This window comes from Battus philenor, unplaced genomic scaffold, assembly GCF_028537555.1.
Source record: "Battus philenor isolate CCGP_79_NKW_IND1 unplaced genomic scaffold, ilBatPhil1.0.hap1 SCAF_16, whole genome shotgun sequence".
NCBI classification, from domain to species: Eukaryota; Metazoa; Arthropoda; class Insecta; order Lepidoptera; family Papilionidae; genus Battus; species Battus philenor.
The window spans coordinates 1707999-1727891 of record NW_027181678.1 but is presented as its reverse complement, the minus strand read 5'-3'; the positions used below and the strand labels follow the sequence as shown (position 1 = coordinate 1727891).

At 34.6% G+C, this 19893-nt stretch overlaps 1 protein-coding gene across 1 annotated transcript in view; it reads left to right on the top strand.

The window, feature by feature from the left end:
• Window positions 1-19893, top strand: part of Ac76E (adenylate cyclase type 2 Ac76E) — a 180826-nt gene that overhangs the window by 150382 nt on the left and 10551 nt on the right. The window contains exons 10-17 of the mRNA XM_068762160.1: window positions 8283-8481; window positions 9297-9467; window positions 10528-10617; window positions 13057-13184; window positions 14233-14450; window positions 15718-15871; window positions 17606-17689; window positions 19341-19454. Of these exons, the coding sequence (XP_068618261.1) occupies window positions 8283-8481; window positions 9297-9467; window positions 10528-10617; window positions 13057-13184; window positions 14233-14450; window positions 15718-15871; window positions 17606-17689; window positions 19341-19454 (1158 nt within the window). The remainder of the gene's footprint in view (window positions 1-8282; window positions 8482-9296; window positions 9468-10527; window positions 10618-13056; window positions 13185-14232; window positions 14451-15717; window positions 15872-17605; window positions 17690-19340; window positions 19455-19893) is intronic.

Here is a 19893-nt window from a genome sequence, read left to right as displayed (position 1 = left end):
CCTTTAATCTAGAGCATTAATTACATCACCCTGATTTATTTTAAAAAAATAGTAAAAATCATGCAAAGAAGGGTTAAATATTTAATCTCTTACAAACTTTCTTCGGATTATCTCTCTAATTGCTTTAAAAATTTTATTCCCTCGCTTATTGTCAACTTAGAGCTCTGCCTTTTGAATTAATTAATAATTAAATTGTAAAAACGTCTTCATGGTAATTAATAAACACATTTTTATGTGTAAGAGAGATACTCTCAGTTGTGTTTTTCAAAAAGATGTGTTGGTTTTGCCAGTTACTCGCCATAACGTTGTTTCGGGCAAAGGTTGTGTCCATATCTTTCTGGAAAAGAATTATTGAAACAGTAATAAAAATAAATAAGACTTTAGTCAATTGAAGTCAACAAGAGATAATATTGTGAGCAAACATTGAAATACCGAAAACAAAACTGTAAAGATTAAATGTAAAATAGTAAAGCATAATAATGGATACAAAATAAAACATAAATAAAAAAAAATTAAAAACATGGATATTTAGAGTTGATATATTTTTCTGAAGAAAAGTCGAAGGAAGAGAGGCAATGTATGGAAGCCAACAGAGAAATGAATGAAAGATTTTAAGATGAATGATTAAAGAGGAGCGTGGAAATAACGAAAAAAAATTATAAAAAATATATTGTAAATAATAAAACTGCGACAGAGAAGCACCAGAGGTCCACAAAAACGTGGGCCATAATGAAACATTTTTTCGCAAAAAGTGTCTTCTGTCGACTATAACAAGGTATGTCCTTGTGTTTAATGAGTTTTTCTAATTGGAATTATAAAGCAGTCAAATGACTTCACTAATTAATATAGCAACCAAGTAAACAAGTAAAAAATTATTATAATTTAATTTTAAAAAATCACGTTATAAAAAATTATGTTTGAATTCAAATGAAAAAATTTCACTATTTTGTTCGACGGAAATTGTCGACTTTACGTTCTCCAAAACGCATAAAAATTACAAAAGTAGCTAAGTAAAGTGCACAAACCGACATTGCAGGTGAATGACCTATATCACGACGAACACTATCTTTTTAGGCACTCCAGAATAGAGAAATTTACAAATCCACCGGGCTTTGACGTATTCTTTCATTCTTGTACAGACTTTTTTATACCCGATTCTACATCGTAGAGCCTGGGAATAGACCTTTAAATAGTTCTAAGTAAGAAAAGGACCAATATTTAGCCACTTCCGCACATGCAGTGGTAGTCGTGCAACAAAGTGCACCGCCAGCCAACCCGCTGATAAATGTGCGTGCGGCAAACAATGTGAATTACACAACTGCGAGAGTCACTCACTCTGTGTTTGGCACTAATCGGTGTAACATAACTCCTGAAAATGCCCCGTGGAGGGGTGAAACACGTGTTGAGTGATTTAACGGTGGCAGTTGTGTAATTCGCATTGCGCAAAATAACGCCTGATTCCATTAAATATTTGCTTGGTTCGTTGAGTGACTGAGAGCTTACTAATACACTAGTTATTTATTTATTCAAAGCTGACTTGGTGGTTCTTCTCTCTTTCGTCTGTTCGTTCTTTTGTTCGTCTTTCGTCCTTCGGTTCTTTTCATCTGCGACTTTCCCCATTTTTGATTTAATTTCTAAGAGAAGTTCCAAATAAAGACCTCTCCGTGACTTGTTAACTGTGTTAATTAGTAAACTGCTAATGAGGTCCAGTCCGAGAAATCACTTCTGACTGGAAACACGTTGGCCGTAGTCTTTTTTCTTGAAGCACTGTTTCAGTGTGAAATTTTTTTAAATCAAACTTGATTTATTCCATTAAAATCGATAGCGATAATTGGAATATCTTCAAATAACCTGCGAGGGAAACTCATTTAGAACGCTGGAAAAAATCTTAATTACGTATAAATGGAAGGTGGAAAATAAAAGAAAAGTTCTTCGCCGATTGCGGAGCTCTAATGAAAACGCTGAGGTTAATTCGAACGGAAGTGGTGATTTAATGTTCCCTCCTGACTTGAGAGGACTTCTTCCAGCGTCTCGTGAAGTGTTAATAAAACTAGATTGCGAAAATAGATTTTATTTGTATGGCTATAAGGTTCTATTTACTTTTCCTGTAAAGTATTGGATTGTTTGTTACGTTAGACACGTGTACGCAATCTAGAAAAAGCATTACAATTACAAGTGATTGCATTGGATTGTGTGCACTTTTAAAAAGGTTGGTTAATACCTCTATATACCTTAGCATTTTTTCTTTCAATCTTTGTACTAAGAATCAGTTAATTGCACTTAATAGAGCGAGACAGAAAAAAAACTATCCTTCGCGTTCGAATTTGAATTCGACGCCATCGGAAATCGTAAATAGTGTCTGTGTGTATGAAATATATAGCATTTCGATCGCTCCTTTAAAACTATAAATCTAAACTATTGAAGCATCTATATGTGATTTTAATATATGATTGGGAATAAAAATTCCTCTGAATTGTGAAATGAAGTAAACATTTTCGATCTAATGAAAGAATGTCGGTTACGTTGCTGGTCTGAAATAGCAGCGGACGTAGTACATCGGTTCTGCAACCGATGCCTGTTGAGACCGACAGGTTCTCGGGCGGCGGCGACGAACCAGTAGGTAGACCGATGACATAGTCAAAGTAACGGGTAGTCATTGGATACGGACAGCAGAAGACTGGTCATCCAGAAACTCCTTTTAAATCTGCTCTAAAATTTAAATAACCATTACAAAACAGTTTTAAAAATTAAGGTATATACAAACAAAAACTTTGATGTCATTTTAAAATTTAATTTAGGAACTGATCTTGTTTATTCATCACTCACGACTTACTTAATCTTAAGTAAGAAAAGGACCAATATTTAGCCACTTCCGCACATGCAGTGGTAGTCGTGCGATAAAGTGCACCGCCCGCCAGCCCGCTGATAAATGCATATGCGTACACTGTACATATAACATAACTCCTGAAGATACCGTGGAGGGGTGAAACACGTGTTGAGTAATTTGGCGGTGGCGGTTGTGTGATTCACATTGTTTGCCCCATACGCATTTATCATCGGGATGGCGGGCGTTGCACTTTATTGCACGACTACCACTGCATGTGCGGAAGTGGCTAAATATTGGTCCTTTTCTTACTTAGGATGAACGTCCGCGAGGTAACGCCTGATTGCATTAAATTACTAAATCTTCTCAAGTTAAACAATTCCAAAATATAATAATAAATAAACTAATTTCAGTGTTAATAATCATAGCTTTAACAATACTTTTGTACAGACTTGGGAGTAGGGTACGTGAAGATAAATTAAAAGACATTTCATTTCTTTAATCTCGTTCCCTCCGCGTGGAGATGTCAGAAGCAGTCCAGACAATTGTGGATCGTGCGCCATTTTGGACCTTAAAATTAAATTAGGGTCCGTACTGAGGTTGTTTGAAGCAATTTGTTCTCCGGTCGCGTCGGACCGGCGACAACTTGACTTCTTTTGCGGGCAATTCGCTCTAACCTCTATAATTCAATTTTGTCTCTGGGTTACTATGAAGCATTACTTATGTTCATTTTAAGTTGAATGTTTATTTAAGCTACAACATTTTACTCTCTATTAACTTACTTATACTTTTATAGTGTCTTTCTTTGAAAATGTTTGATGTTAAATTAATTTGATTCTTAATTTTCAGGGATAAGCGTCAGTTTTTTTTTATTTTCCTCAAAAAGTGCTTTTAAGTTTTCTTTAATAATGTAAACAAACAAGCATAATGATCATCTTTGATGATAACCATGTAGGGTTCCATTTGCGGCTGTTGAAGTCGAAAGGTTCTCGAATGGAGACCACGAGCCGGTAGACGCGGAGTGGGGAGACCCCCCCGACCAGGTAGACTGACAACATAGTTAAGTCGTTTGATGCTGGCAGCGCCAGAACGGTCAACGAAATTTGGGGGAGGCCTATACCATGCAGTGGGTGTCCATCGGCTGAAAAGAAAGAAATAAAGAGTCCCATTAACTACATTTTCTTTCATTGTGCGCGACGATAATTTCTGTTCTGAAATACCTCATGTGCGTCTTGCTTTCCACCGTCGCACCACTCACATATTCCGCTCACTATTTTAATACACTATTTCTCCGAAAAGTTTAGTTTTTACAACACTTATTTTCAGCGAGTAATTGATTATTTAAAATTGAATTTATAACAATTTTTAAACTTAAATATGACAATTTAAAAAGTCTATATAACCGTCATAGTTTAAATGAATATTAATAAGTATTTAAATTAAATTTATCTGTAATCAGAATAACGAAAGATATTAAGTCAACCTCAGATCCCCAAGCTTAGATTGCTTAATTATATCGTTATTATCTGATTAGATTTCTAAGTAAAATTTAATTTCAAAAGTTAATCAAAAACAATTTGCGTCAAATGAGATTCCGCATTTATTGCTATATCTGATGACGACTTTTGCAGTAAATCACAGGTTAATGCTTTGTTAGAATTATCGTCTTTCATTTGTTATTATTGTTCTTTAAAGATAGAATATTCTGGAATAAAAACATAGTGGACAGACGGCGTTGCTAAGGTCGACGAGATAAAAGTCCTATTGTAAATCTAGGGGACAGATCAATGTCTAGTAAATGTTCTACAACTGAAATAATGATGATTAAAGATAATATAGTCTAAGTTGTGCAAATATGAGCGCAATTACTTTAAAAATAACACACGATTGTCTAATCGCTAACTCGCAAGTCTGAACCGTAGTTTGCATAGACCCTTCACAAGGTTTAATAGAAACAGGCGTTATCTTGCGGAAGTCCAGCCTAAGTAAGATAAGGACCAATATTTAGCCACTTCCGCACATGCAGTGGACGGTGCGATGCCGAAGACTGTGTTTGGCACTAATCGGTGTAACATAACTCCTGAAGATGCCCCGTGGAGGGGTGAAACACGTGTTGAGTGGATTAACGGTGGTAGTTGTGTAATTCGCATTGTTTGCCGCATGCGCATTTATCAGCGTGCTGGCGGGCGGCGCACTTTCTTGCACGACTACCACTGCATGTGCGGAAGTGGGTAAATATTGGTCCTTTTCTTACCTTTACAAGGTATAACATAGTAATGATCACAGAAAATCATTGGTGGGCACAGTACAATATCGAAATATGTATCGATTTAAAGTGGGGGTCTATCCCTTGTGATGCGCATATATCAGTTAATACGATGATAAGATCTTAGCCAGAACACGAACGCCCTTGTCCCTTTCATAGTATTATACATTATCACCTATACCAGGCATTTTGCATCAACAGATTTAAGAGTAATTCTTTCATACCTGGATATATCTGTATTATTAATAGTAAGATTTCGGTTTTATTCTGAATGCAATATGCCTTTTTATATGGTCCCTGTTTTTGGAGGCTTCTCGGTCTAACTTATTGTGGAAATGGACTTTTACATTTTAATAAAAATTTCACGTGTCTTTTATTTCCACTCTCTTCTTCTAGTCTTCACTTAATCGTTCATTCACTCTTCTAATATATATCAAATTGTGGTTGAGTTTAACAGGTTAGGTATGCAATGTTAGACACATCACCTAACGAGCTGGAGCACAAGAATTAAAACGCTTGGATGAAAGATAGACAGTTTATTTTAAAAGTCACCCTCCTTTAACTTCAGATACACCAATACCGTAACAAATTATTTGTCATGCGAATGAAATAATTTTTACGTAAAACTTTCCCAACTCATTTGTACATATTGAACATTGATTCAGAATTGATAGTCTCTAATTCCTTATTCCATCAAGAACTAAAGATTTAATTAATTCACAAACAACAACACATATGTCACTTGACGCCGTTCGCCATTTTATATTTCATAATAATTTGCGGTGTGAGACTCAGTTGTGACAACCGCCTACAAATCATACGCCGCGCGTCCTTAGTTTTTGCGCATGCGTAGACCAATGTATTGACAGATAAGCGAAAGCATTTTGACAACTGTGATTATTTCGCTACAACATAATCTAACATTCATTCTTAATTTCCTTCTTTACATCGCCCTTCAACCTCTTCCCAATTATCACAGTCTACGTCTATCCGTAACAAAGTATCACAGTTTATTTTTATTGCATTAAAGTTTGAGATATTTATCTGTATCGCAGATGCATAAATCAGTTTATAGTTCTTTGGTTTTTTTATGACAATATTTTTATTTTATTACTTTTATTGCTCTTCTATGTTTTACTTGCAATGTGCCTTAGAGGTATTTCTTGAGAATTGCCAGCTACTAGGATTAAAAAGTTTTCGATTGGCGATCAAAGATGCGGCGAGAGTAAGCCCCCACAGATGACGTGATCAAGGTTACGGTAGGTCACTGAGTGAATGCAGTTCAAAGCCGGTCAATGAATCAATTTTAAATTGAGGTCTACGCCTTGCAGTGGCCGTTTATAGGTACACATAATGATCATGATTTCAGACAATTTATTGTAAACTTAAAAATTCATTCTTGTGATGTAGAAAAACATTTATTGAGTAATTAACATAATTATTGTGTGCGGAAAATGAATAATGCGCCTACGAGCGGTTGCGTATCCTGGTTCAAATCCGACTCCCCGAGAACTCCAACGGCCGCGGGCGCACGTGCTGCGCCTTGGCTACCTGTCAAGGCGCAAGCAAGAGCGCGTATGGTGCACGCCGTGCGAGTGAGCGAGACGAGTGGACGAGACGAGCAAACAGTTGAGCGTTGTGACGACGTCCGCGGGAACTTTAATATATGGCGGCTTTTTATGTTCTTCTTTTTCATTCTTCTTTTCAGCCGATGGATGCTAACTGCAAGGCATAAGATACCGCCAAAGATCGCCACCATGACCGTTCTGCAGCGACTTCCTGAGATCACAACAATATCTTAGGTCTACCTAGTGAAGGGACATCCATCGCCGCGTCTATGATTATCTCTCGCGTATCTTATCTATATTATAGCTTTTACTATAACGCGGGCTTAAATTTAACTAGACAAATGCCTTGTCGTAAAACAACTTTGTAACTGATTATAGTTCTAGTATGTTACAAAATTGCTTACGAAATTTATTTTGCAATTTTATACGTCTTAACCGGTGTGATCCTCGAACGGATTTTATTGCATGAGGTTTAAGCAATCCTTGTATTAATAATAAAGTATTTCGTAATAAGACAATTTAGAACAGAGTTCCCCAAACTTTTTTGTGTCGTAGACCCCTTGCCATGTTTTTCCGTGTTGGGTAGACCCCCTACTTACCTGATATTGTTTCCTGTAAATTTCTAACTGTAGTGAAGTTTAGTGTTTAAAACTTAAATTAAAAACCCATTTTAATTTATACATTTATTAATTGAATTTAAATTAAAACTACTCAAAATAAAATTTTGTATCTGTTATATGTTTTATAAAATATACGTTACATTAAATAAACATTACTTCTTACTTCATAGGTACTTTTATAAATAATGTAAATATTTTTATATTATAAGATAGTATGATGTAAGTAAATAGGTACTATCAGTGTATGTGTTGAGATCCAATATCGTGGACCCCCATTTTCAATTCATGGACCCCCAAATTTTTTTTTCGCTGACGTAGACCCCTTGCAGGTTGTCATAGACCCCTAGGGATCGATATAGACCACTTTGGGAATCACTGATTCAGAAGATTAGAAAGCATCGATTGAAATGTCTTCTCGAATAAATATAATTTCGACTTTATTCATGTTTTTCACGTGCCCTATTACAGGTTGCCTGTTTTTCCCTTCCACGATCAATATTATATGAAAACCGCGATTAATATTATAAGAAAACGACGGATCAGAAATCACAGCGTATAGCGTCCGACCACAAGGCACATAACACCTTGCGAAGCGGAGTAGAGTCAAAAATAAAATAAATAAAAAAAGTTCCTATGTTGAATAAACATATTTTATCTTATCTAATCACTTTGTTAAGGAGTTCGGAAGGTCTTGGATCCCAGCCGCTTCCAACTAGTGCTATTGAAAATCTACTGGATTGATCAATGTTCAGTAGTGAACGTCATACAGCTGAAACGTAGATGATGAAAGATAGTATGAGAAAGTAAGATAGCTAGCTGCCACGAGTCATGACCGATGCCACGTTTTAAGCCAAAAGAGAAGAATTATTTCCTTGATATGACTGTTGATGTCAACCAACAAAGTGGAATTTATTGTAAACTTTAGTAATACGAGATGCTTTAAAATTCTTTTCTTCATCTTACCTGTTAACATCAATAAATATTTTATAATTTTTTTTTTGCAGAAACCAAACAGCATGGCGGAAAATGGCCGCCTTTCTGTCTGCACCGTAGACCGAAAAGCAAGCATAGTATCGTCGCTGTACCAAGACGTATCTCCGACTAAGCCCAGGGATAGTATAAGCCCGGCGCCCTCCCAGCACAGCTTCGTTGAACAAGAAACCACTAAAGTATTAAGAACTGAGTCTTTACGTAACCCTGGAGGTAAGACTTTTCATTTACAAACCAAGTCCTTCTAAAACACATTTGAACTACTTTATCAATTTACTTTAAAAAACCCTCTGTAGCAATAGGTTTTCTGCAAAGATCTCCAGAATTACCAGTCTTATGCTGCTACTTTCCAACGGCTTCCTACGAACTTACTTAAGTCTTCAGTTTACCTAGCGGTCTATATCTACCAGCACGTGGTCACTACTTGAGAGCCTTTCGTTACCAATGGCTATGGATTATTTTTGGGCGTCTTTTCCTTTTTCCTATTGATCATTTCCATATAGTCGTCTTCAATGTCCATGTTTTGTCTTTGTATCTTGCTACATATTCTGCCAACTGTAATTTCAATGTTTTGTTGTGAAGCGTCTATAATTTTAGTCTTTCCTCTTATATTTTTGCTTTTTATTCGCTGTATTCTTATTTTTTATCATCTTGTATGACACTAGTTTAGATTTTATTTTTGTGTTGTATATCTTCGTTTGGACTTCGTTTTTGATTCTATCTCAAATAGGAACTTCATAAGTGAGAAATGCAGATATAGATTGAAACAATAATATCTGACTTTTTATTTTATTGGACTAGATCACTTATGTAAGTGAAACCCCTGTTATTACTCTCACTTTTGATTATTAAAAATGTAAATAATATTCAATTCCCGAGAGTAATGGCGCATAACTTTCCTCTCGGATTGACAATAGGGTTAATGGAATTGTTTGTTTTTCTCGTCTACAAAAATTTCAAGTCTGATTATAACTTCGATTTTGTCAGAATTTTTAAACCATATTATTTTTAAATTATTTATTTTCCAGATCTTTCCAGAAGAGCATCTGTTAGAGTAGACGGTGCAAAGACAGTTGCATTCGAGAATAATAACACAGCTAACCCAGGAGAGGGATTGGGCAATGGTGCTGTGGTCAGTACAAAACCGAAGAGTCGGAGTGGATCTATCATTGGAGCCATCAGTCCTATTATGGGCACAGGTAAACATCTGAACTTCATCATCATTTTAACCGTGGATTGTCCACTGTTGGGCATTGATTTCCCTCGTAAACTTCCAATAAAAACGCGATATTTACGCTACTTTTTCCAACGATTATTTGTCAATTTTGTGTCAAAATATCCTACTCTGTGTTTTTCGGAAATTGTTAATAAAACAACAGATGTGGTGACATATTACGGCACTAGGAGAGGGACAATGCGTTCGTGCTTTTTCCTAGATCATCATATAAGCTGATAAATGCCCACTGCAAGGCGTGAGGCTTGCCCCTAATTATCACCAGGATGTCCGGTCTTTGGTATCTGCATCGAGCGACTTCTTAATTATGTCGTCGGCATATCTAATGGCAACGTGTCCCATGTCGCGTCTGTCGATGATCAGTTCAGACGAGATATTTTTCGACCTACGTCAGTGACTTTGGTTCTTAATCTAACTGAGTCAAAGGTCCAGGACTAAAAAGAATTGTAGTGAGCTAGTAACTAGAAGCTATCTAGAGTGTATTTATTAATTTCCTAACTTTGATATCGTGAACAATCTCTTTAATTTATTTTAAAGAAAACAGATAGCAAAACAACTTGCTGTGTTATTTAATATTGGATCAACTCTGTATTCAATATCGTATATATGACTCGGAATCATCGAGATAGGCTGTCTTTTATTAGAAATTTGTCTCCTAATCCTTTCAATTGGAAAACATATTGGCTTGTTCTTTTATATTCAGTAGAGTTTCAGATACATGACATTGTTTCAGCCGTATAACACTGCTGAATATGTATCTTCCTCAAAGATTTCTAATAAAATAGATTTGAAAGGAACCTGTATTCAGCGTCTTTAGAAGAAATTTACAAAGTCATCTTTCTACATTGAGAGTGGATGTATTATACTGCACATGCTGGTCTATGATCTCTGTTATAGAATCTTAAGGTCCCAGTGGACATCTTAAAATAGCTTCATTATATTATGAATTGTTTAAATAGTTTGTCATGTAGTTGAAAGTGTGTCGAAAATTTTTAAATTAACAAATGAAAATTTTCCTTGTTCAGACAGTGAAACAGAGATTCATCGAGAGGGTGAAACAGCGAGGCCAAAGTTGTTTCTTAGAATGATGAGTACAATATCAATGGATTCACCACGTTAGTTTGAAAGGGATAAAATTATTTCACCGTGTACACTGTTTATATCAAAATTCTCCACAGCTATCTAAACACCTTTACATACATTATTTGTACTTATTACAACTATATGATATTCATTTGTATTCTTTAATTTTTCTGAAGATGATAAGCTCGAACCATTTTAAAATTCAACCCCAATAATGTTTCGACTAAATGGACCAAGGATTTACGAGTGTGAAAGATTATTAGTTAGAAGACTGAACGAATGTTCATAAGAATGAAAGAAGAGAAAAGAAATGAAAGAAGAACGTGAAAAAGTTCATTAATATATGTAAATGTATGTAACATAGTAGGGGGAGTAAGAAAGGTTCTCACTAACGGAGATCAATAAAAAACCAAAAAAATACTATAAAAAATTTCTTAAAAATTTATATCCCACCTCAATACACATTTAATAAAATAATATCGAAAAAAAAAATTCTTGAATTTGCAGTGTTCGTTCAAAAAGTTCAACAATATTTGAAAATCAAAGAAAAAAAAAACGCTTTGAATGTAAAAGCCTTTTAATCTCATTGTGTGTCTAAATATCTTTTATTCTTCTACAATATATAAGTAATTTGTTTATAACTGACAAGGCATTTTGTAATCTTTAAAAGACTTCCGAAATAGAATAATACCTTTATCTCCATACATTTTTAGTAGCATATTATTTATGCGCCACAATTTAATACTATACATAAAAATAATGACAGATACATGTCGAATACAAGAAATAAAAAAACTCGTAATTTCATAAGTCTGAGTGTATGTACACTAAATATACTAAATAATAAAGTTTCACAAGATATTTTAGACCTTCTATTTCTTAGTTTTAAATTTAAATTTATAGTATGTTATTAAATAGATAATATTGCAGTATTCAACAGTTTATATTTGATCGAGATATGTGTAACTTAGTTGACTCATTTACATGATTGATATTATAATGTACGCATGAAAAATTGTTAAATTTAAGTTAAAAGAGCAACTGTTAAGTTTCTGGCCGGTTTCAACATATCAGCGTTTAAATCGTTAGATTACTGCATATAATGTTAGAAACATTAGATTCAAAAGCGAGTTTAAATGCCTATTTGAATAAAAACATTTTATACTGTAATATCACAAATAATGACAGCTTATTTTAAACTGCAGATAAATTTGTGAAATAAGGAGATAGCATTTTATTATCCTTCGAGGAATTTTTTTCCCTTTATCTGGATACATAGAAACTTTTATCCAAAATAAAAGTCTAACTCACACACCCAACTTAATTAAAGAGCCTTTTTTTAAATAAAATTAATTATCCGGACAGTGTACACGGCATGTAAAAGTGACTTACAGTTTGTTTATATACCAACCAACTAATCGTATTGGACCTCATGAATCGTTATGCACGAGAAAAAAAAACATTTTGCACCTCATGAAAACATTTCTTGTATTTCATGTTAAGTTTAGATTACTGAATATATGTTTTAAAACTTTAACATTAAGTCGAAAATATATTTTAAGGTACCTGTATCAAGTATCGAATAGAACAAAGATTGTTCTGTTTGTTTGCTGTGATGGTCTTGTTTTCTTTTGTGTTAAAAACGAGTCATTTCGCTGCCATCGTCATTTATATGGAAGTTCTTCCTCTAATTATTCTCACAACGTTAACGCAAGAAATAATAGCGTTAATCAGACAATAGCATCTATCAAGAATCGAGTTTTAACTCTCTAAGGTGCAAAGAAGTCAGAAGTTAAACCCGTTTGTGACAACCCTAGCGTCAGGTCACATGGTGTAGCGCCCGTCCGATCTCCCAATATGATATATGTCACGGCCTGAGCAAAATTTCCTGAGGAAGCCCTAGATATAATTACGTAATCGAAGTCTAGACTAAAAACCTGCCGCAATAGACTAAAAAAACTGCTATTTACTACTGCTATTTGCTAGTCATCTTATTTTATTTATAATATTTCAATACACTTTATTGTTCACATCAAAAAATGAAATATATCTAAGTAAATCGCATTTACTTTAATATATTACAATTCAAAAAGTATATTGAATTTAAAATTCCTTTTTTAACTATTTCAAAGTTTATTTTAAAATCTTACTATTAATCAAAAACTACAATAGTTTCATGGTTCAACTTTTTTTTAAATTCAAATTTGCATGTGTGTCTTATATAAAAGAGTAATTCAAAAGTTATTTCAAAAATAAGGTACATCGATATATTTATATATGAAGACTTTTTTTGAAGACTTTAATACTCTGTTTTTCAATGAACGAATAATTGTGCATGCATTGATGCAATGTGAACTTATTTCGGAACGAAAGATCCATTGTACATCTAGCATGGATATTGAATTTATCACAGTAATTTTATGGTCAATAACTTATTTCGTTAATATATTAATAAAGGCTGTTTGTTTTAGCTACACCTGGAGTACCATCCAGATCTCGTCCATCAAGTAAGATGACAAAATACGTGGAATGCTGGGGCGCTGATAAGCCGTTTGCCAACATAACAGACTCAACTCTTGCTAAGAACATTGGTATTTCGGTAAGCCTTCTAGATGTTTACAGTCGTAGAGAAATATATTCGCTTTCAAAATAACCTTCATACAGTAGCAGAACAATCTATTTTAAAGCTTTATTATCATTTAAAATATCCTTTGAACTACGTTAGAATTGTTTAAGGAGCCAAGGACATTTACAAAAGTAATCACAAAAAAAAACTGTCTGTGTATTATAGGCTCTATTTAGGATACTTTTGGAACTTAGCCTTGATTTAAATTAAAGTATGCGAGAGCCTTTAAGGTTCTAGAACGAGGACTACAAATCGGGAAGCGCTATGCTTCCCGATTGGGATTTGTAGGTTGTCTAAACACAATTTGAACAGATGGCTTTGTTAAAGTCTAACCAATCAACCAGTATTATTATAAATCTGTAAGAGAAGCTTATATCCAGCTGTGAACGTAGGACTGAGATGATGATGATGATATAATGTGCTATTTTTGATATGATACTTTTTACAATAATTGAGTTCTTCTCATGGCGTATAGAAGTGGTAATTTTAAATGATCTTTTTGATACTAATAAAACGGATATAGGCATCATATGCCTAAAAGGGTTCTAAAGTTGATCGGACCCCTCATTAGATGGAATGACGACATAGGAGGAGACATGGGAGACATAGGGGACAGAAGACAGGAGACAGGAGACGCAGGAGACGAAGGAGACGCAGGAGACGAAGGAGACATAGAAGACATAGGAGACATAGAAGACATAGGAGACATACGAGACATACGAGACACAGGAGACATAGGAGACATAGGAGACATAGGAGACATAGGAGATATAGGAGGCATAGGATATATAGGAGAAACAGGAGACATAGGAGGCATAGGAGACACGGGAGACTTAGGAGACATTAGAGACATAGGAGGTCGCGGGAAGTCTCTGGATTCAGGCAGCTTAAAACTGGTCATTGTGGCAATCTTCAGAGTATGTCTATGCCTTGCAGTTGACATCTATCGATTGACGTGATGGTGATAAATGTGATGTACAATGTTTTGTCTTCTAATTTATCATAAATTCCTCTGTTTCAGAGTCTAGCGATGATAGAACAGAATTTGCTACCTCAGAGGACATGTTGCGACTGTAGCAACAACTCTGAGGGTATGAACCGGGTGACGCTCTGGTTCAAAAGCGGAGAGCAGGAGACTCAATACCGCGATCAAAGTGACGTCCAGTTCAAGTACAACGTCGCGTGCGCCACCGCTCTGTTCATCTTACTAGCCTTCATACAGCTGTTAACTGTACCAAAGTGAGTGCTGCAATTTTTTTATGACCCGTTTATGGAGACGCTCCTTTAACCCTTTTAGGTTAAGGGTCTTTAAGTGATTTATATACTCATCTTTTGTCCTTCTCAATCTCTTTCATTCTTTTCTCTAATTTCCTGCCCAAATGCTCTTATTCCTTTCCATACATATTTAATGGAATCAGGCGTTACTTCGCGGAAGTCCATCCTAAGTAAGAAAAGGACCAATATTTAGCCACTTCCGCACATGCAGTGATAGTCGTGCAATGAAATGCACCGCCCGCCAGCCCGCTGATAAATGCGTATGCGGCAAACAATGCGAATCACACAACCGCCACCGCCAAATTACTCAACACGTGTTCCACCCCTCCACGGGGCATCTTCAGGAGTTATGTTACACCAATTATACTCTGTGTTTGGCACTAATTGGTCCTTTTCTTACTTCCTTTCTATACTTCATTCACCATCAAGTGTTCTACAGTTTTAGCGTTTATTACGAAATAGGGTATTTGATTAATCGCGACTTTAGTGAATTTCCAAAAGTGTTGCCATATATTTTACCGAAGTGCCTGCAAATGTAGTTGTTCAAGCAAAATATGCAAAATTAACTGAAAATATACGAAACTGTTACCAAAATTTTTTGTTCTAAAAGCATTTTATTAACATAATTCTTTTCCTGTCTAAAGCGTTCTTCGTTTGAATATACCAAATTTGATATTGGGGAGTCAATAAACCGTTATGTCTTTAAAAAGAAGATTCGAGATCTATTGACGAAAGACACACCGTAACTGAAAGAATTTGCTATTCACAAGTAAAAGCTTAATATCTATCGATTCTTATTCAAACTAAAACAAGAAAACATTTTTAATGTTGTCACTAGATGATGGTCGCTTTAAATCAATTTCATTCGATATCTATAGGTCAGACAAGTCTAAAAGAGATCGTTTTACAGCTGAAAAAATTATGAAAATGATAATCGATTATTCCAGGAGTATCGATTTTTTTTTCTTGAATTTTTTATTTTCGTCCTCGTCTTCCATAGTTCACAATATCTTTTTTTTCTTCCTTCTATCATTCCATAATTCCATCTTGCTTTCTCAATCCTTCCATTCCTTTCATCCATCCTCAAACACTTCAGTTTTATTTTCTATTGCAGTATCACAGCTTTATTTAGTTTATTTTTTTTTTCATGTACATCAATTTGTTTCATAGATTTTTAATTTTTTTATTTTAATTTCAATAAATCTATCTTTTTTCCTATCCGGCATTCCAGGAGTATAGTTCTGTACGCGTCGTTTGGGCCAACTCTGCTGACGCTACTGGTGTTTCTCTACCTGTCCTGGTATGACGGCAGCTTTCCCGGCATAGTACTGTCCGACGTCCCACGCGTGGACGACTATGCAGATAACTGCTACAAGCCTGGCCAGGTAAGTTAAATATAATACACTCTAACTCAAAGAAGCTGTACATAGGAATAAATAAGGTCTAGTCAGACCATAAGTCAAATGAATATAATAATGTATCAGAGTACCTTCTTCTTATTTTCAGCCAATGTAATGAACGTCTCATTACAAGGCAAAGGTCGCTACAATGAACAGTATTGCACTGCTCGCTTCCAGTGACTTCCCTCGACTTCCCTTGACTTCCCTTAACTATGTCATAGGTCCACCCAGTGGGGTGCGTACCCTCACCGCGTCTACCAGTTCGTGTTCGCTACTTAAAAACCTTTCGGCCCCAACGGTTATCGGTAGCACAGAGTACACCAAAAGTAAATTACAGGAAAATATGAAAAATAATGAGATATACAAAGTAGACCAAAGAAACTTAGTAGACAGCGATACTGCAGAAATAGTGAAGAAGAGATTGAAGTGTGGTATGGATGCATGTCAAGAATGAAAAAAAGTACGAAAGAAATGATGATGGAAGAGAGACGAAAAGCGCGAAAGAATATTTGTTTATGAATGATGGAAGAGAACTAAACATTAAAAATAATTGTTAAAAATTGTTAAATTGAAAAACAGAGTCCCTGTTCCTTTCAAGGAGTGTATTTGGGGTCCACAATATCGGAGGCCTTAAATAAAAAATACACGCCCATGAATGTACTAAATTTAAAAAGTCTGTTAAACCATATGACCGCTTACGTGATGGATTTTAAATGATAGTAAAACTCAAAAAAAATAGAAAATCTGTCGGAGTTTATTGTGTACTCTTCATCAGGTTATGTTCGGAACCCACGTACTTTTAAACTGAATAATGCCTTATAAAGGTGGTCAAGCCTAGGACTTACAATACTGAACTAAAATCTCAATACCGGTATTTTATATTTTAAATTTCAAATACCGGGACACCGGTATTTAAACCGGTATTATTAATAAAAAAATTACTATTTACATTTTCTTACTTACTTCAGTTGCTATATTAACTTGTTAACAAATAATATATGAAATCAAATATAAAATTCTATGATATATTTTACATATAATAGGCTCGTATGGTATTATATAATTAAAGAAGCAAAAAATATAATTAAATTGGATATATTTATGAAATAATATAAATAACTTGCGTTTTGTTTATTAAAGTATGCTCTTGAAAAACATAAACAATCGATCGTTCAATTTTTACTTGTAAACACTACAGCTGATTTGCAAAATGAAACAATCTAATCTAAACTATTTAATAATTTTGGTGTTACATACTTTATGTATTTGTATAAACGAGGTCTAATCATAGAGCAGTAGATGTAAAACATAAACAATCGATTTGTATTGCCGACACCGCCGCTTCTTGATGGGGCCATACTCGGCGCCGTTTTTGTAATAAATGTGCCTGATATAGATTTTAATACAATAAAGCTGTTTGTGTATCTTAAAAAATTCTTTTAATTAATTAACATTGTTTTAAATTAGATTTATATTGTACATAGATTCAATTTTCATCAACTAATGTAATACCGAAATACCGGTATTTTTATACGAATACCGGTTTTTTATACTTGGTAACAATCGTCCGTATTCTGGATTCAGGAATTCCAGTATTATAAGCCCTAGTCAAGACTGATTCTTGATATCAAATTGGGCTCTCCAGGCATTCTCAAGTTGCAGGTCGTCATTCTAAATATGTGTTTTAAATTATTAAATAAATTATAAATTCTTTTTCAGGTCGTGGCCAACAATTGCTACATCCGGTTCACTATGTTCATAGTGACTGTACTTTTGATTGGTTCCTGCGCAGTAATTAATTTGGTGAGTTGTATCTAAAGTTAAACGTATATATGTATATAAATATATATATATATATATATATATATATATATGTATATATAAAGTAACATGAAATTGTTATTTAAGACTCTCGGGCATTAGAAAGTGGGTAATTTTTCTTCCAACGCTAGTAGGACTGTCTATATCTACGCGTCTGTTTGTTAAAAGTTGGAATATAGTTGCTCAGCTTCTACCATTTCCGCTATAAAAAAAAACCGTTTCGCAGCCACCGTATACGCCTGATTTCTGGCTCCGTGCGACTTCCAGCTTCAGTAAACTCAAAATGGCAATGAGGGGACGCCAATTTGATTTTATTGAGGAGATAAAAATAGAATCAAAATGGGACTTGAAGGCTATACCGAAAAAAGACTTCAGACTATTACGAGGATTAGAAAAAGTGTTGGTAAAAGTGCTTTTTATCGGACGGGGATTACTTTGAAGGGGATGAAATGGATTTAGAAGAATATGCAAAGATTCTACATTTTATGAACACACACACACATATATATATATGCGTGTGTATATATGTGTGTGCGCGTGTGTGTGTGTGTGTGTATAATATGGGTAAAATACTATGATCAAAAAGTAAGGTTAATTTATTGTGTATGTTTTAGTGTATATATATACATATACATATATATATATATATATATACACACATCGACTACCCGCTTCTCGTCCTTCTCCCATTTCTATCTTTAAGAATGTTTGTAAGATATTGCCTTGAGTGATAAGACTTTAAATATTTGAAATTTATTTTTTAATATTATTTAAATATTTATTACTGTTACGTTTATTATAGAGATATTTAAGTAAAGTATATCTTTTGTATGAAACTTATTTGCTCAGATCTAGAAAGTTTAAAGAACTTGACCAGGGCCTTTATGTATCCTGGCTCAATACCATTTGAACATGCCAATTCACTGGCCTAAGTCAGATGCCTCCATTCGTCTGCAAATATACTAATTCATTAAAACTTATGACAAGCAAAATCAAATTCAATGAGATTATGCATTGGAACACGTGTCTGGCATCTTCCAAGGACATATATATGTGTTCATATATGTATAACTTTTACCAAATATATTGTTTTATTTTGCATGTATCAAACGTAGCGACATCTATTGAGTACAGTACTCTATATAAAACAATTATCGTACCTTTTGAATGTAGCGTTTATATATTTGTGTGTGTGTGTTAATATAGAGGAATAACTGTCAAGTCTCTTGCCGAAATATTTTTGACGAAAGACAAACTAATTGACAAGCGGTAGAGTCCAATTTTATGAGTGCTTTCTTTAAATATATATCATCGTTCACTGCAAGACATATATTTAATAAAAACTAAATATAGATATGGGAGGATATACAAAAGACGCCATGCTTGACACGGTTGATGATCATAGTGTTTTACTATGGTACGGAGAGGGCGCTGTTGTCCATTCTTTGGAAACTTATTTAATAGCAATGACAATCTATGGTATTAATGCACAAAGTGTAAATTGTATAATATAGTATACTTGGATTTGAACCTGCGATCTTTGATCTCCAGTCCTAGTCATCTGCCACTGATTAAATCTATATGAATAAAGAATATTTGATTTCGATGATGATTAAAATACCTCCGTGATCAGTTTCAGACGTTCATCGTTCAGGAGTTCCCTGAAGAAGTTTGGAGTACGACCAACAGTTCCAAGTTCGAGAACATCACCGGTGTCCCGCTCTTCGTTGACGTTGATTCGGCTCCCGTAAGCTTATCATGTCTATCGTTTGATTTCTTATCTCGGAACTACGACACCTATGAAAAGACACATGCACGATTATTCCCCTTCTTCCAAAATATACATCATTAATATTCCTTTTCCAGTGATAAATAGGTAGGTACGAGTACAAAATAGATTACGTAATTATTATATTCACTGTCGAAATTAATTAATTTATTATATCCAAGATTACGTAAAAACATCACGCGCCTTTGGAAACGCAATGCGCGGATCGTCCGTGCCTTTTTTAAACGGTTTTATTTCGTTCGACCCGTACGGAATTTGTTTATTTGGGTCAAAATTAGAAATTGAAATTTAAGCATCTTCCCGTTGTCAGATTGATCTGAAATTTGTTACACACATTTAATGTAGATGAAAATACAATATAATAAAATCAATAACATTATAAATCTAAGATGGCCGC